The sequence below is a fragment of the Suncus etruscus genome, chromosome 11 (genome assembly GCF_024139225.1).
Source record: "Suncus etruscus isolate mSunEtr1 chromosome 11, mSunEtr1.pri.cur, whole genome shotgun sequence".
Taxonomy (NCBI): Eukaryota; Metazoa; Chordata; class Mammalia; order Eulipotyphla; family Soricidae; genus Suncus; species Suncus etruscus.
Genome location: NC_064858.1, coordinates 19094552 through 19111918, shown reverse-complemented (window position 1 = coordinate 19111918; position 17367 = coordinate 19094552). Strand labels below are relative to the sequence as shown.

The 17367-nt window shown below is 43.7% G+C and overlaps 1 protein-coding gene across 1 annotated transcript; it reads left to right on the top strand.

Moving 5' to 3' along the window:
- The first annotated feature begins 1451 nt into the window (after positions 1-1451).
- On the top strand, positions 1452-2115 carry LOC126022826 (zinc finger CCHC domain-containing protein 10-like). Its single transcript, XM_049783861.1, is given in 2 exon segments — positions 1452-1814; positions 1817-2115. Coding segments are annotated over 2 exon segments (528 nt in total). The 5' UTR covers positions 1452-1457; the 3' UTR covers positions 1988-2115.
- Positions 2116-17367: the final 15252 nt, after the last annotated feature.

The following is a 17367-nucleotide window of genomic DNA, read 5'->3' as shown; positions in this document are numbered from 1 at the left end:
CTCCCTTGCTTTTCAGGTTCATAGACATTACTTACACGAGAGCTCAGTAAGACATAAATGTTGGGTCCTCCCAGTAGGATGTTTGCCTTGCATGTGACTGACTGGGAGTTTAATCCCTGCATCCTATATGGGGCCCCAAGCTTGCCAGGACTGATTTCTGAGCTCAAAGCCAAGGAGTAAACATTGAGTGCCACCAGATGTAGCTTCAATAAATAAATAAATAAATAAATAAATAAATAAATAAATAAATAAAAAGATAATTGTTTTGTTCTTGTTTCAGTACCCTGTTATAATAAAATACCATAGGGGCCCGGAGAGATAGCACAGCAATGATTGCCTTGCAAGCAGCTGATCCAGGACCAAAGGTGGTTGGTTGGAATCCCAGTGTCCCATATGGTCCCCCGTGCCTGCCAGGAGCTATTTCTGAGCAGACAGCCAGGAGTAACCCCTGAGCACCGCCAGGTATGGCCAAAAAACAAAAAACAAACAAACAAAAAAAAAAAACCAAAAACAAAAAAAATATATACCATCAGTCTACAAGGTAACACCACTGCAGAAAATGGGGTAGCTGATATTCAAATCTATCTGCTTATTTCTTTCAATACACAGCAGAGGCAATTTATCTCTGCTCTTGAATTTTCTGCACGTGTTAAAATAACTATCCCCAGCAGAAAGATAGTATAAACCTGGCCCAGGTTTGCTCCCCACCACAACATATGCTCCTCTGAACCCTACCATCACTACCTCTGGAGTGATCCCTGAGTGCACAGCCAGGAGTGTCCCCACCCAAAAAGTATTCTCTATGTACATCTTGTTTACCTTCTATAGGCCTTGTTCTTGATTCTTTAGCCAACAAGAGGTTGTACTGATGGTTCCTCTCCTGTGAAGGTACCTGTATACCCACTTCCTATTCCAAAAATTGTTGTAAAGGAGCCAAAGGAAAAGCACAGCAGGTAGGTGTTTGCCTCGCATGCGGCCAACCCAAGTTTGATCCCCAGCATCCCATATGTTCCCCCAAACCTGCCAGGAGTGATTTATGAGTGCAGAGCCAGGAGTATACCCTGAACATCACTAGGTGTGACCCCCCCAAAAAAATAGAAACAAAAACAAACAAAATAAAGGTTTGTTGTAAAGAAGGGATGCTGTGGGCATACTGTCCCCACTGTCTTCACTGTTTCCTACTCAGAGATCTTGTTCCTGTTCAAGTTAGGATGTAGTGTGGCCTAGATCCACCACCAGCAAGTTGTGGCCTGCAACCAGCAAGTGGGTGTGTAAATAATCTGGGGAAGGATAAAGAAGGGTAAGGAACACAGTGAGAGTTGATTTTTCCCTTTAAATGTTTTTTTAGAGTGATGAGTGCAGTTAGAGAAATAACTACCCTGAGAACTATCATAACAATGTCAACGAGTGAAGGAAGTAGAAAACCTGTCTCGGCAACCGGCTCCCGGCCCGCCAAGATGGCGACTCCCATGCACCGGCTCATTGCTCGGAGACAAGCTGAAGCAAACAAGCAACATGTAAGATGTCAGAAGTGCTTGGAATTTGGACACTGGACATATGAATGCACAGGAAAAAGAAAATACCTGCACCGACCTTCCAGAACAGCAGAACTTAAGAAAGCTTTAAAAGAAAGAGAGAATAGATTACTATTACAACAAAGCAATGGAGAAACTAACGTAGAAAGAAAGCCCAAGAAAAAAAGGTCTAAGAGTATTACCAGTTCCAGTAGCAGCAGCAGTGACAGTTCAGACAGCGACTCTTCATCTGAGAGTGGAGAGACGTCTACCTCATCGTCTTCAGACGACAGTGACACCGCAGTGACACCGACGAGAGCTCTTCCAGTTCCTCCGCATCAGCATCCTCCATAAGCTCTTCCTCTTCCTCTGATTCAGATTCGGATTCCAGCTCTTCTAGTAGTAGCAGTAGTAGCACCAGCACAGATAGCAGCTCAGAAGATGAGCCACCGAGGAAGAAGAAAAAGAAATAGAATTACTGCATCCATATTGAACAGATGGACTGAAAACAATGTGACTCTCAAACAGGAGCTTAGTAGATGTTAAGATCAAAGAGGTTGATTGGTCAAAATTTCTAGAATCCACTTTTCTAAATATTTTACATTGTAAGAGCATAAAGAATAATAATGCATTAGGCCTTTTCATTTAAGGTGAATCTTGAGGCCAAAGTAGGGCATTTGCCTTGCACACAGTTGACCTGGTTGACCTGGGTTAGATCCTCGGCACCCCATGTGGCCCCAGAATAAAAATAAATAGGGTGAATCTTGTTCTTTTTTTAATATCTCAAACTTAATCAGAGCTGAAATCCAGTAAATCTGTTTTGTGATCAAATTTATCCCTTGTGAAATGAATAAATGCCATGCTTTGTATGTTTTCAGGATAATCCGTTCAGACTATCCGGCAGTGAGTGAATTTCTAATGCTCTGGCTGAGTGTTACTATGTAATATTTAATACATTGTACTATAAGCTTAGATTTTTTTACTATTAATAAATGTGTTTTATTTTTATGTTTATGTTCAGAAAAAAAATTAAAAAAAAAAAAAGAAAAGAAAACCTGTCTCCAGTACACATGGGGGGAGGAGGAAAATGGGGAGCATTGGTGATGGGAATATGGCACTGGTGAAGGGGTGTGTTCTATTTATGACTGAAACCCAACTACAATCATATTTGAAATCACATTGTTTAAATATATTATTTAAAAATAAATAAATGTTGGGGCCCAAAGAGATAGCACAGCGGCGTTTGCCTTACAAGCAGCTGATCCAGGACCAAAGGTGGTTGGTTCAAATCCCGGTGTCCCATATGGTCCCCTGTGACTGCCAGTCCCCTGTGACTGCTATTTCTGAGCAGACAGCCAGGAGTAACCCCTGAGCACTGCCAGTTGTGGCCCAAAAACCAAAAGTAAATAAATAAATAAATAAATAAATAAATAAATAAATAAATAAATGTTAGACCATACTCAACACTACTCAAGGCTTATTCCTGACTGTGTTAATGGACAATGTGTGCAAAGAGACTCAAAACAGGGTTGGCAACACATGTGAGACAAGAGCCTTTACCCCTATACCCTCTCTGACCTGACCCTCACTTTAATTTAATTTGGAAAGATTGGGCCACACCCAGTAGCACTCAGTGGTTTCTCCTGTCTCTGTGCAAAGAAATTACTCCTGGCAGGCTGGGAAAGGAGCCCTATGGGATGTCAGAGAATGAACACGGATTGGCCACATGCAAGACAAAACCCTATCCACTGTGCTATGGCTGTGGGATGTTACCCCTCCCCAAGGCCAAATGCTAATCTTACCCGAATGATCAGACCCGCCACAGCTGGACGGGGTCTGTGGTTGGTAAATAAAGTGGCCTTGGGGAGGAGTGAGAGGAGTAGCAGCAGGAAGGACAGCCACAGCATGGAGAGATGAGAGACAGGCTAGATACAGGAGCAGGAAAGCGGCTGCTTAATTTAAAGGCCATTTGAGGAATATGCACGTGGTGGTTAGGGCCTTGTAATAAAGCTCACTCTCCTGAAACTTCATCTTACTAACTGTGAATTATTTCTTCACTGTTACCCTGATATCTACAGACCCACCAGGCTGTAAGGGCTGCAGGCGCCGGCTGGGCTGAGAAAGGCCACTAGGACTATATATCACTAGGACTATATACCATATTTTCCAGTATATAAAATGACTGGGCGTGTAAGATGACTCCCTACTTTCCTATTAAAATATAGGATTTGAGGGGCCAGTGAGGTGGCGCTAGAGATAAGATGTCTGCCAAAAAGCTCTAGCCAAGGAAGGACCGTGGTTCGATCCCCCAGTGTCCCATATGGTCCCCCCAAGCCAGGGGCAATTTCTGAGTGCTTAGCCAGGAGTAACCCCTGAGCATCAAATGGGTGTGGCCTCAAAAACCAAAAAAAAAAAAAAAAAAAAATATATATATATATTCACCATATAAGACTACCTTTCTTTTAATGCACAGCAAATGGAAATTAAAAAAAATTGGGCCGGGCGGTGGCGCTAAAGGTAAGGTGCCTGCCTTGCCTGCGCTAGCCTTGGACGGACCGCGGTTCGATCCCCCGGTGTCCCATATGGTCCCCCAAGCCAGGAGCAACTTCTGAGCACATAGCCAGGAGTAACCCCTGAGCATTACCGGGTGTGGCCCAAAAACCAAAAAAAAAAAAAGAGAGAGAGAGAAAAAGAGTAGAACCCTCAAAGGTTAACAATATATGTTTAATAAAGCTAGACTTTGGAGTACCAACAATCATTTTACATTTGTCATTTGTAGTGAGTGACTGTGATTTTTTTAATTGTGATCTACACTGAGAGCAGGGAGAGGGGGCTCCTCCAAGAGCAGCTGGCTGGGGTGCAGTGATTAATAGGACAGATAGATGGAGACAGAGTGCCTCCTCTGTGTCCCATAAAAGCTGAACAGAGGACTGAGCACTGGAAAGCCACATACCAGGTGGCTGGATAGAATGCAGTGCTTGGTAACTTAGTTCCTCTGTGTGCCCTGAAAGATTAATCAGGACAAGGAGAAGACTGAGTGACGATGCCTGGCAGCTGGATGGAATGAGGCAGTAAGAGGAGATGGATACTCGTCCCTAAAGTTGGAGTATGTCAAGGGTCTCAAACTTAATTTACCTGCGGGCCACAGGAGGCAAAGTCAGGGTGAGGCAGGGTTGCATAAGGGATTTCACAAAAAAAAAAAAAAAAGTCCTCAAACATCGTTATTAACAGTTTTAATTATTTCTTCTGAACATGAATAGAACATTGAGTGAAGATCATGAACAGTTCTTCTGAACATGGCATCTTTTGCCTATTCCTTGCTGCCAGAGACTTGACAGCGCTTCTTCTCACAAATCTGAACCACATTTGGCTTTAGAGAGGAAGCAGTTGAGACCCTCAGTATGGCTTGAAGATGATCAGCATTAAGTCTAGACCTATACTTTGACTTGTTGAAGTTCAATGTGGAGAATAACTTTTCACACAAATATGTGCTCCCAAAAAGGCACATGGTGTGCTTGAACATTCAAGAAAGCTCAGGGAAGCTGGGGGGCAATTCTCTCAAAAATTGCCCATGCATGTCTGCTTTTCCACTAATCTCTCTGAACTTGGCTTTGAGATCAGAGTTGCATTGCAGGTCAAAGAGCTCCATTTGAAGCACAGGAGGGGCATCTTGGACACCAAAGGAAAAGGGGTCCACAAGAATTTGGAAAGTGGCTCTGTGCTTTTTGAAGTCTGCAAATCTGTGATCAAATTTTTTTCTCTAGCTTAAAAATAGCATCAACATATTTCTCACCACTGAATGGTATGCCTGCATCCACAAGTTCCTTGCATGCTGGGAAATGGCAAAGGTTTGTCTGAGAGAGCTGAGATTTCCATAACACAAGTTTTGTAGAGAATGCTCTCACATTGTCATAGGCAGCACTGAGAAGCTGCCCCGGGCCTTGTAACATCTTGTTTAGTACTTTCAGCTTATGTGTGATGTCAACAAGAAAAGCTAAGTCCATGAGCCATCTGTGATCACTCAACTCAAAAACAGCATTCCCATCCTTCTCCATGAAGTCTTTCACTTCTTCTCTCAATTCAAAAAATCTTTTCAGGACATTTCCCCTGCTGAGCCAACGTACCTCAGTGAAATAGAGCACATCTCCATAGTCTGACTCCATTTCCTCTAAAAAAGCACGGAACCTCCTGTGCTTTAAGCCCCTGGATCTGATTTGGTGTATGCATTTCACAACAACAGACATCACATTGTCACACAGCAGGCATTTACTGCAAAGGGCCTGCTGATGGATAATGCAGTGAAGAGCAATGGCCTTCTCTACACCCTCCTCTTCAAGTTTTTTTTTTGAACAAGTGCCACCAGTCCATTTTTCCTCCCTGTCATCGATGGTGCTCCATCGGTTATTATTCCAACAAACCTCTTCCATGGCAAACCTGCATTCTCAATGGCATCACACAGATGCCGAAATATCTCATTAGTGGTGGTCTGGCCATGCATTGGAATTATTGTGAGCAGCTCCTCTGTCAATTCAAAATTGCAATCAACACCACGGACATAAATTGTGAGCTGTGCAGTGTCTGTTCTATCTGTGCCCTCGTCAAGAGCAACTGAGTATGCATCAAAACATTTGGCTTTCTCACACAGTTGATGATAAATGTCACTTGACATGTCAGAAATGCGCTCTACCACAGTGTTGGCAGAAAGGCTGATTTTGCTAAACTGACCTTTCTTTTCCGGACAGATAATACTTGCAGCCTGTAAGATGCATTTTTTAACAAACTCTCCTTCTGTGAATGGTTTCCCTGCCTTAGAAATCATCTCACTAACCATGTAACTAGCTTCGACTGGTGCAACATTCTCTTTGGTTGCTTTCTTTTTTTTTTTTTTTTTTTTTTTTTTTGTGGGTTTTGGGTCACACCCGGTGACGCTCAGGTGTTACTCCTGGCTATGCGCTCAGAAGTCGCTCCTGGCTTGGGGGACCATATGGGACGCCGGGGGATCGAACCGTGGTCCATCCAAGGCTAGCGCAGGCAAGGCAGGCACCTTACCTCTAGCGCCATCGCCCGGCCCCTCTTTGGTTGCTTTCTTGAAGAAATCTTGTTGCCTCATTAGACATGCTTTAAGATTGGCAACCCACTTGTCTGTCTCATTTCCTTGATATTTTGCACATTCCTCAGCATGTTTAGTTGAATAATGGAGTTTCAAGTTGTATTCCTTGTGCACTGCAACTTTCTCTGAGCAAATAAGACATGTGGGGATGCCCCTGTGCTCAACAAAGAAATACTGTGTCTCCCACTTTTCCTGAAATTGTCTGTGCTCGTCATCAATCTTTCTCTTCACTGCAGGCTTTGATGAAGTCATGATGAAGGCATGACAAAATGTAATTCTGTAATAAACTTCTCTCCCTTCTCTCCCTTAGGCCTCTGATAATGCAAGGGACAGCGGGCAGGAGCAGCAGAAATGATGTCTGCGCTAGGCGCAAAGTATTCGCGATTATTCGCTTACCGAATATTCACAATAAAAAATCGCATTAGTAAGAAAAAAATCACAAAAAACCGCATTAAACATTTGCCTACCCCGAAAGAAACTGCTCGGGGTATGTGAGTTTAATGCGATTTTTTCTTACTAATGCAATTTTTATTGCGATTTTTCGGTAAGCAAATAATCGCGAATACTGCGGTATCTGAAGGCCGGCCGCGGGCCACAAAATGTTGTATGGAGGGCCGCGAGTTTGAGACCCCTGGAGTACATTTTAGCATGCCGTTTACTGGCGTATAAGATGACTCCCGACTCTTTTTTTTTTTTTTTGGTTTTTGGGTCACACCCAGCAGTGCTCAGGGGTTACTCCTGGCTCTATGCTCAGCAATCACTCCTGGCAGGCTCAGGGGATCATATGGGACGCCAGGATTTGAACCACTGACCTTCTGCATGAGAGGCAAACGCCTTACCTCCATGCTATAACTCCGGTCCCAACCCTCGACTTTTTGTTTGTTTGTTTGTTTGTTTTTCGGGCCACACCTGTTTGATGCTCAGGGGTTACTCCTGGCTAAGCACTCAGAAATTGCCCCTGGCTTGGGGGGGACCATATGGGACACCGGGGGATCGAACCGTGGTCCTTCCTTGGCTAGCACTTGCAAGGCAGACACCTTACCTCTAGCGCCACCTCGCCGGCCCCTCCGACCCCCGACTTTTAAGAAGTTTTTCATGGGTTAAAAAATTGTCTATACGTTGGAAAATATGGTAATTAGTAATTAATACAACATATTAGCGTCTGGACATGGACTTGAACTCTGGACCCTAGAAGACCTCAATGATGGTGATATTCCTGGTCTTGTGCTTAATCTTGGCTCTTTTCAGCTGGAATGAGACTGGAGAGCCCAGAATGTTGGACCATGTGGTGCCTAATCTAAACATGGCAGAGACTCCTTCTGGCAGCAGAGAGAGTAGTTTTGAAAAGGGGGTAGCTGAAATCTTGGAGCAGCTTCCCAAAGGCTCAGGCACTCGACTTTTCTTCTACCAAAAGTGCTTTTTCTAAGGACCTTGGTCTCACAATTTGCAGAAACTAATAGAAGCAACTGATTGGAAAAAGACCAGAGAGAAAAGGCTTCATTGATGGTAGACTGGTATCTGGATGAGACCTATAACCCCCAACATGGATTTCAGCTTTGGAAATTTTGGACTTTCAGGCTCAAACTACCTTAATTGCTTTAAACTCCCAGACACACAGCTGCAGCAGCAAAGAGTTGCCTCCCTGCAGACAGGCACTGTGCTCCAATACAAGATACCCCAAGGTGCAGAGAGGCAGCAGCAGTGGTGGGGGTAGTTCCCAAGAAGGTAAGTGGAATGGTGCATGTAGCTCCAGCCCTCAGGGTCTGGGGTTCTGCAGAGCCAAAGCCATGTGGCCAGCTCATGCACCCTGAGCAGCTACCCACAGCTTATCCTCCTCTGAACAACAATGGTGATGGTGATGGTGATGGGAAAAAAAGAAGACAAAGGAGAGAAAATAGCCCAGTGAAGCCCAACTGAATATCTGGTTTTTAAAACCTCCTGCATTTGAATTGTTTTCAGGATATCTCTCTCTCTCTCTTTTTTTTTTTTTTTTTTTTTTTTTGGTTTTTGGTTTTTGGGTCACACCCGGCAGCTTACTCCTGGCTCAGAAATCGCTCCTGGCAGGCTCCGGGCACCATATGGCATATGGGATGCCGGGATTTGAACCACCGTCCTGCAAGAAAGGCAAATGCCTTACCTTCATGCTATCTCTCTGGCCCCTCAGGTTATCTCTTTTTTTTTTGGGGGGGGGCCACACCCAGCGATGCTCAGGGGTTACTCCTGGCTGTCTGCTCAGAAATAGCTCCTGGCAGGCACGGGGGACCATATGGGACACCGGGATTCGAACCAACCACCTTTGGTCCTGGATCGGCAGCTTGCAAGGCAAACGCCACTGTGCTATCTCTCCGGGCCCTCAGGTTATCTCTTAATCCTAGTTGCATCATTGTCTTACTAGTTTAAATGTGTTTTATAGTTTTCCTAATATTTTCTCAATTGCTATGATGTTTTATTGTGTACATTTATGTAGCAGTCTGTTTTCAAACTGTATTTTCTGTAGAAATGTTCTTGTAATTTTGTTTAGGAAAGTATGGAAAGGAACTAAGGATGTTCCAGTATAGAAATGCTTAGTTAATTAGCATTAAGAATTTTTTTTCTTTTTTGGTTTTTCGGGCCATACCCATTTGATACTCAGGGGTTACTCCTGGCTAAGCGCTCAGAAATTGCCCCTGGCTTGAGGGGAACCATATGGGACGCGGGGTGGGGGGATTGAACCGAGGTCCTTCCTTGGCTAGTGCTTGCAAGGAAGACACCTTACCTCTAGTGCCACCTCGCCGGCCCCAGCATTAAGAATTTTAAACTACAAGTGTATTTACAGAAAAGTTCTGTTTATGAAAAAGGCTGTTATTTTAATTATACACTTTAAGCTTTGTTGTTTATGGGCAGTGCTTCTCAATTATTCTCTGTCAGTCATGCCTCCTTAGGAAGAAGAAAACATTTTTCGTGCCCCCCCCATGCAACTGTAAATGGTATCTTTATTAAAAAAAATTTTTAGCCTGGGCCTGGAGAGATAGCACAGCGGCGTTTGCCTTGCAAGCAGCCAATCCAGGACCTAAGGTGGTTGGTTTGAATCCCGGTGTCCCATATGGTCCCCCGTGCCTGCCAGGAGCTATTTCTGAGCAGACAGCCAGGAGTAACCCCTGAGCACCACCGGGTGTGGCCCAAAAACAAAAACAAAACGAAACAAAACAAAAATTAACCTACAAAACAAAAATATATAAAATAATTTGAGTTTATTTTTTAATCAGAGGGGATGTCTGGATTAATGGCTACAATGAGCACGTTTTGCAATGCATAGCTTTTTGAAGCGGGGTTTGAAGCAGGACACAGCAATTCTCAGCTCCAGAGACATACAGAGACATAAACACGGGGCTTAGCTTGTTCTGACAGTGTGTGCTGAGGTCAAATGAGCCCCCCTTTATAGAGCCTTGCGCCCCCCTGGGAGGCGCGCCCCACTATTTGAGAACCACTGGCTTATGGGAATGTGGCCTTCAGATAAGAGTTGAAGACAAAGGAACACGGCACCCATGTCCCTGCACTCAAGATGGACCTTAACAGATCAGCCTTGTAACCTCTGAATTAAGTATTTTGTGGCATTTGAATGGTGTATCCCTTTTATCTGCTTCCTGAGGCCGTATATTCAGTTCTGACTCATGGGCATGCTTGGCCATGGCATATATATATTTATATATGCCCTAGACTCGGGGTCTTTGACTGGAAGCCTGTTCCCAGGTAGAAGTCTTGGACCCTTAGCTAGCTAAGCAAATAAAACCCTGCTTGGTGACTTGCGTTGCTGGGTGGTCTCTTTGTCTTATCACTGGCTGATAGCACGAACCCAACACTGGCTTCTGGGTTATGTATGTGTCCTCATAGAAAGCTCTGCCATACAGTCAGTTGTTGTTCTTCTGCACATTCCCACACCACAAAGCTCCAGACTCCAAACTCACCTTGATTTTGAATTTTGGGGGCTTGGGGGCATACTGGGCAGTACTTAGGGCTTACTCCTGGCGCTGCACTGTGCTCAGGGATCACTCCAGGTACACTCGGGGGACTATATGGGATCCAGGGTTTGAACCCAGACTGGTTGTGTGCAAGGCAAACATTTTAACCACTATACCATTGCTCCAGCCCCTACTTCTACCTTTAAAACTTCCAATAAACTTTGATGCCTGATTGTTAAATATAAATAACCATCGTATCCCAAGATTCTGATGTAACAAAACAAATAAGAAATGAGAACAATGGGACCCGGAGAGATAGTACAGCTGTTTGCCTTGCAAGCAGCCGATCCAGGACCAAAGGTAGTTGGTTCAAATCCCGGTGTCCCATATGGTCCCCCGTGCCTGCCAGGAGCTATTTCTGAGCAGACAGCCAGGAGTAACCCCTGAGCACCGCCGGGTGTGACCCAAAAACCAAAAAAAAAAAAAAAAAAAAAAAAGAAATGAGAACAAAAAAGTTGGAAGGATGGTGAGAATTACTCTTGACTACAAAACTAATATTTTCCCTGAGCAACATTGTATAGGACCCCAAAACAAAATAAAACAAGAATCCCTCAGAGAGACCAGCAAGCAGAAGACAACTTAGCAAGAATGTATATGTATATATATATATATATATATATATATAAACACTTTCACCAAAATAACATATTCGGTGCCAGGGCTGTGTGCAATTCCTCTGGGAAACTAATACATCTGTTCCAACAATGATGCCACCCAAAAGATAGTGGCATCAGTGACCACGAATGGGGAAGGAATATCAGTCATTAAAACTAAGGAGTTGATAAGGAGGAGATATCCTCTAGAATGATTCTGCTCATAGTCGGCGTAGTTGATTTTTACCCCATTTTATTACTTTTCTCTTCCTCAAACAAAACCATAAAACTTGAACTTTCTAGTCCCGCCTCCCAATTGGGGGGGGGCAGTAATGGAGTCACCAAGACCAAACAATTACAAGACCACTAAGTAACAACTAGACATAGAGGGGACCATGCATTCTAGCAGCCCCTGGAGGGAGAGTGGAGGATATGGGAGGCAGGATGGGAGTGGATGTGGGAGGAGGACAATTTGGTGGTGGGAACTCCCTTGATTCAATGTAAATATGTACCTGGAATATTTCTGTGAACGATATGTAAGCCACTATGATTAAAATAAAAATTATATTTAAAAAAAAGAACAACTAGGGAGTTGAAGGCTGCAGCAATAGGACAGTCGGGAGGGTGCTTGCCTAGTATAGTTGACCTGGGGATGATCCCCAGCATCCTATATGGTCCTATGAGCACCGTGAGAATACGGGGATTATAATACAGAATAGAACTGAGAGTGCTAAACCAGACAAGGATAAGTGGGAGATAATTGTACAGCAAATGAGTGAGTGTTGTGACCAACACTCACAAATTATCCCTGCTTTAACACTCGCCTCTTTCACAGACCATCTCAGAGGAACACAGAGTTCTTATGAAACTTCAGTTCTTGTAGGATTCATTTAACAAGAACAATGAGGGCCCGAGTGTTAGCATAGCGGCTGACCCAGGACAAACCTGGGTTCAAGCCCCAGCGTCCCATATGGTCCCTTGAGCCAGGAGCAATTTCTGAGCCCAGAGCCAGGAGTAACCCCTGAGCATCACTGGGTGTGGCCCCAAAACATAAAAATAAATAAATAAAAATAAAAAACAAGAATAATGAGCCCAGGAGATGGTTCCCCAGAGGGAGATTGGCCTCCATTCAATACCACCTAGAGACCTGGGGTGGCTCCTTAAGAATCAAAATGGGTCAGGGCCGGGAAGGTGGCGCTAGAGGTAAGGTGTCTGCCTTGCAAGCGCTAGCGTAGGACGGATCGCGGTTCGATCCCCCGGCGTCCCATATGGTCCCCAAGCCAGCGGCGATTTCTGAGTGCATAGCCAGGAATAACCCCTGAGCGTCAAACGGGTGTGGCCCAAAAACAAAAACAAACAAACAAAAAAAGAATCAAAATGGGTGGAGGCACCAGCACCATCAGGTGTACCCTAAAAGCAAAACAGACATAGTGAGTTTTGTGTGTTTCAGGATTTGATGTTTACAGAAGACTTCCTTCAGTCTCCAGCAAAAGATAGCTGCAGTGGCCAACGAGAGAGTTACCTGGAACACCTCAGTCCCTGAAGATGGGAAGCTGGGATGTTCTCGCAGTGGCCTTGTTTGTTCTGTGTTTTTCTTTTTCTTTCTTTCTTTCTTTCTTTCTTTCTTTCTTTCTTTCTTTCTTTCTTTCTTTCTTTCTTTCTTTCTTTCTTTCTTTCTTTCTTTCTTTCTTTCTTTCTTTCTTTCTTTCTTTCTTTCTTTCTTTTCTTTCTTTCTTTCTTTCTTTCTTTCTTTCTTTCTTTCTTTCTTTCTTTCTTTTTTTTTTTTTTTTTTTTTTTTTTTTGTGGTTTTTGGGTCACACCCGGCAGTGCTCAGGGTTACTCCTGGCTCCATGCTCAGAAATTGCTCCTGGCAGGCACGGGGGACCATATGGGACGCTGGGATTCGAACCGATGACCTCTTGCATGAAAGGCAAACGCCTTACCTCCATGCTATCTCTCCAGCCCCTCTTTCTTTCTTTCTTTCTCTCTTTTCTTTCTCTCTCTTTCCTTTCTTTCTTTCTTTCTTTCCTTTCTTTCTTTCTTTCCTTTCTTTCTTTCTTTCTTTCTTTCCTTTTTTCTTTCTTTCTTTCTTTCTTTCCTTTCTTTCTTTCCTTTCTTTCTTTCTTTCCTTCTTTTTCTTTCTTTTCTTCTTTCGCTCTTTCTTTCTTTCCTTCCTTCTTTCTTTCTTTCCTTTCTTCTTTCTTTTCTTCTTTCGCTCTTTCTTTCTTTCCTTTCTTTCTTTCTTCCTTCCTTCTTTCTTTCTTTCTCCTTTCTTTCTTCTCTTTCTTTCTTTCTTCTCTTTCTTTCTTTCTTTCTTTCTTTCTTCCTTCTCTTTCTTTCTTTCTTTCTTTCTTCCTTTCTTTCTTTTTTTTTTTTGGTGATTTTTGGGTCACACCCGGCAGTGCTCAGGGGTTATTCCTGGCTCCAGGCTCAGAAATTGCTCCTGGCAGGCACGGGGGACCATATGGGATGCCGGGATTTGAACTGATGACCTCCTAGCATGAAAGGCAAATGACTTACCTCCATGTTATCTCTCCGGCCCATTTCTTTCTTTCTTTTATTTGGTTTTTGGATCATACCTGGTGGCGCTCAGGAGTTACTCCTGGCTCTACACTCAGAAATAGCTCCTGGCAGGCACGGGGGACCATATGGGGTGCCAGGATTGAAACCAAAGTCCTTCTGTATGCAAGGCAAACGCCCTACCTCCATGCTATCTCTCCGGTTTGACAGAGAGTTGATTTGGGAGGTGTCTCTGTTACCCAGAAGGTAAATTGACACTTTAGGTCAGGGCTGAGCAGATTTGAAGGCTTCAATTGAGAGAGAGAGAGAGAGAGAGAGAGAGAGAGAGAGAGAGAGAGAGAGAGAGAGAGAGAGAGAGAGAGAGAGAGAGAGAGAGAGAGAATCTCTGTGTGTGTGCTCATCTGGTTCCCACCTCTCCAAACACTGGCTTCAAAAACATCTCCAGTCTGCTGCAAAAAGCAGAAATGAGGCTAGGACCCAGAGTCTTACTTGCACATTAGCATAACCCTGTTTTTATGCCTGTTCTTTTTTGGTTTGGTTTTGGTTTGGGAGCTACACCTGGAGGTGCTCAGGGATTACTCCTGGCTCTGCACTCAGAAATTGCCACTGGTAGGCTCGGGGACCATATGGGATGCTGGAGATTGAACCAGGGTTTGTCCTGGATCAGTAGCATGCAAAGCAAATGCCCTACTGCTGTGCTATTACTCTGACCCCTTTATATCAGTTCTTGCTCCTAGGTTTGAGCAGCTAGTGTGTTTTGCTACATATGGTGGCAGACCTCAATCATGCTCATGCCAGTGAATGAATCTGAGTAAGTAGAACTGGAAGCTTGGGGCCTCTCTGCCTGGGTGCCAGGCTTTACCCATGGCAGGTCAGCTGGTGCAGATCGTGCTAAGGGAGCTGGCACGATGGGGTTGTCTATGTGCTGGCTGTGGCAAAGCTCTGAGGGCAGTCAGCCACTTCTGGCTCCTTCCTTGGAGGCAGAGTCACATTGGCATCAAAGACCTACAAATAGAAGGGCATGCAGAACTATGTGTCAGAATCCAGAGGAAAGGAAAATACCTGATGCTGATATTTCCTTCCAAATTCTCCAGTTCTGCCAAAATCAACCAGTTAGGGGCAGTTGGCTCAGACTAAGGAGGTCTTCATGAAAAGATATGCACTTCACCAGAGTTTACTGAACACAGAGACCCCAGAAAACACGGCTGGAAATTCTGAGCCTGAGGGTCTGGGGTGAAATTCTAGAACAGGGCAGTGTGTAAGAAAGTGGCCAAGCCATGTTGAAGCAGCTACACCATAGGCCTGCACTAGCAAGAGGCAGGGCTTTTTGCTTTCTCAACCCTCAGTCTGAAACAAGCCTTGACTTGATAACCTGAAATAAACCACAAACAGGAGAGTGGTTCTGGATCCCAGCAACAGAATACATCCCATCTCAGAAATGAGTTCATTCAAGTTTAAGAACCAGAACTGCGCCTTCCGGCAACTGCCTGGCCATCGCTTCTAAAAATAGGACTAAGCCAAAGGGACTATACCATGCAGAAGCATTCAAATCAGTTCATGTTTGATTCTGGTATTTAAGAGAAACTCGGCTTTTCAAAGTCACTGTAGTTTTCACACAGGGTTCTATGAAGAACACTTACCAGTCATAACAAATAAACTGGCAAAGTTACAGGTACTGAGCCCTGTGGGATTAACTGGAAGCCATTCCCACTTGTATATACCTTGTTATTCATTGGCTGGAAACATCTTTGAATGTAGTACCTTGGATTGGTGTTACTGGAATTGGTGTTTAAATCACCTAATCCCACCTCCGACTGTGGTCTCTCCTTCCTAATAAATACCTTGGGTCTCAGAAAAATGCACTCTTGCATTTTTGGACTTCCTGCTGAATTTCCTGCCTTTTTTTTTTTTTTTTTTTAGTTTTTGGGTCACACTCAGCGGTGCTCAGGGGTTACTCCTGGCTGTCTGCTCAGAAATAGCTCCTGGCAGGCACGGGGGACCATTTGGGACACCGGGATTCGGACCAACCACCTTTGGTCCTGGATGGGCTGCTTGCAAGGCAAACGCCTCTGTGCTATCTCTCCGGGCCCGAATTTCCTGCTTTTTAGGAGCAGAAGGTTTACGTTTTGGATGCCCTGAACCCATTTAACCCTCTTTAGTGTATGTGGATTATTTCCTACATCAATGTTTGCTTCCAGATCCCATCTCTCCAGTGTCCTGGTTTTGAAACTTGAGGCCTGATTCTAACAGATGGCGCAGGAACTGGGGACTCAACTGACAACTGGTGAGGCATTAAGCTGATGATTTCTTAAGTGGATTTCACCAGTCTGAGTTTTTAAGCTATTTGGTTTAAAGATATGACCAGGATTTGGTTTTTAATTAAAGGACCTTGGCTTTTCCTTATACAGATTGCTACCTTCTTTCTTCTATCAGTCAAGATAGAACATACTGATATGATAATGTATGCAATGGGGGCTTCAATGTTGGTTTTACTTGTTATGTTAGTTTACAAGAATTGTGAGATGCAAAAATGTGAGTAAAATACTCTGAGTTATCACAATAAATGTCTGAAGTGCTTTCAAAATATTCTGACTTGTCACAAAAATTGTCTGACGTGTTTTCAATTGTTTCTGAAAGACATTAAAGATGGAATATACGGGTTTTTTTTCAGTCAATACAAAACTGGTCAAGCCAAAAACTCTAAGGTTGGTATTCTGTCGCCCTCTACTGACAATAAACCAGAAGAGCCTCTAAGTGTTTTTATTTTTTTAGTTTTTGTTGTTTTGTTTTGTTTTGTTTTTGGGTCACACCGGGCAGTGCTCAGGGGTTACTCCTGGCTCTATGCTCAGAAACCGCTCCTGGCAGGTTTGGGGGATTATATAGGATGCCGGGATTCGAACCACCGTCCTTCTGTGACTAAGGCAAATGCCTTACCGCTGTGCTATCTCTCCGGCCCCAGAGCCTCTATATGTTTTACCCGAAAATTTTGATCTCATAAATGAAACTAATGTAATCAGCTAAATCAGAGAGTGGATCTGTAAGATTATCACCCAACCCCCACCCTCCACAGCAGCTCTTTAGAGAGTGTTGAACAGGTCCTCTTCCCCCCCCCCAAAAAAATCGAATACCTATTAGAGAAATTGGCATAAATACAGAATAGAATTAAGTTTTCCCCACCAAGATAACTATATACCACAATGACTAGTTCTTAGAGAAATTGGTATTAGTTCAGAATCAGAAACAAAGTCTCCCCATAGGGAAAAATAATCACAGTGGCTAGTTTTTAAAGCAATTGTCACTAATAATCAAAAACCAATTTCCCCTATTTGAAAAACAATCACGCTCCAAACTATGAGGGTTTAAATATAGATAATCTAGCTTATGATTCTTTAAAGCCAAGTCTACCCTCACTAGCAGTAATTTCTAGGAATTAGAAATTTTCCTCACCACCTTACTTGTTGTAAAAAAAAAATTTTTTTTTTTTTGTTTTTGTTTTTGGGTCACACTCGGCAGTACTGTCTCTCTGGCCCATAAAATAATTTTTTAATTTACACAGATTTTATCATGCTTATGAAAATTAACAGCCTCTAGCTCCTTTCTGGGGGTTCCTACCTTTAGCAGAGATCATAGCC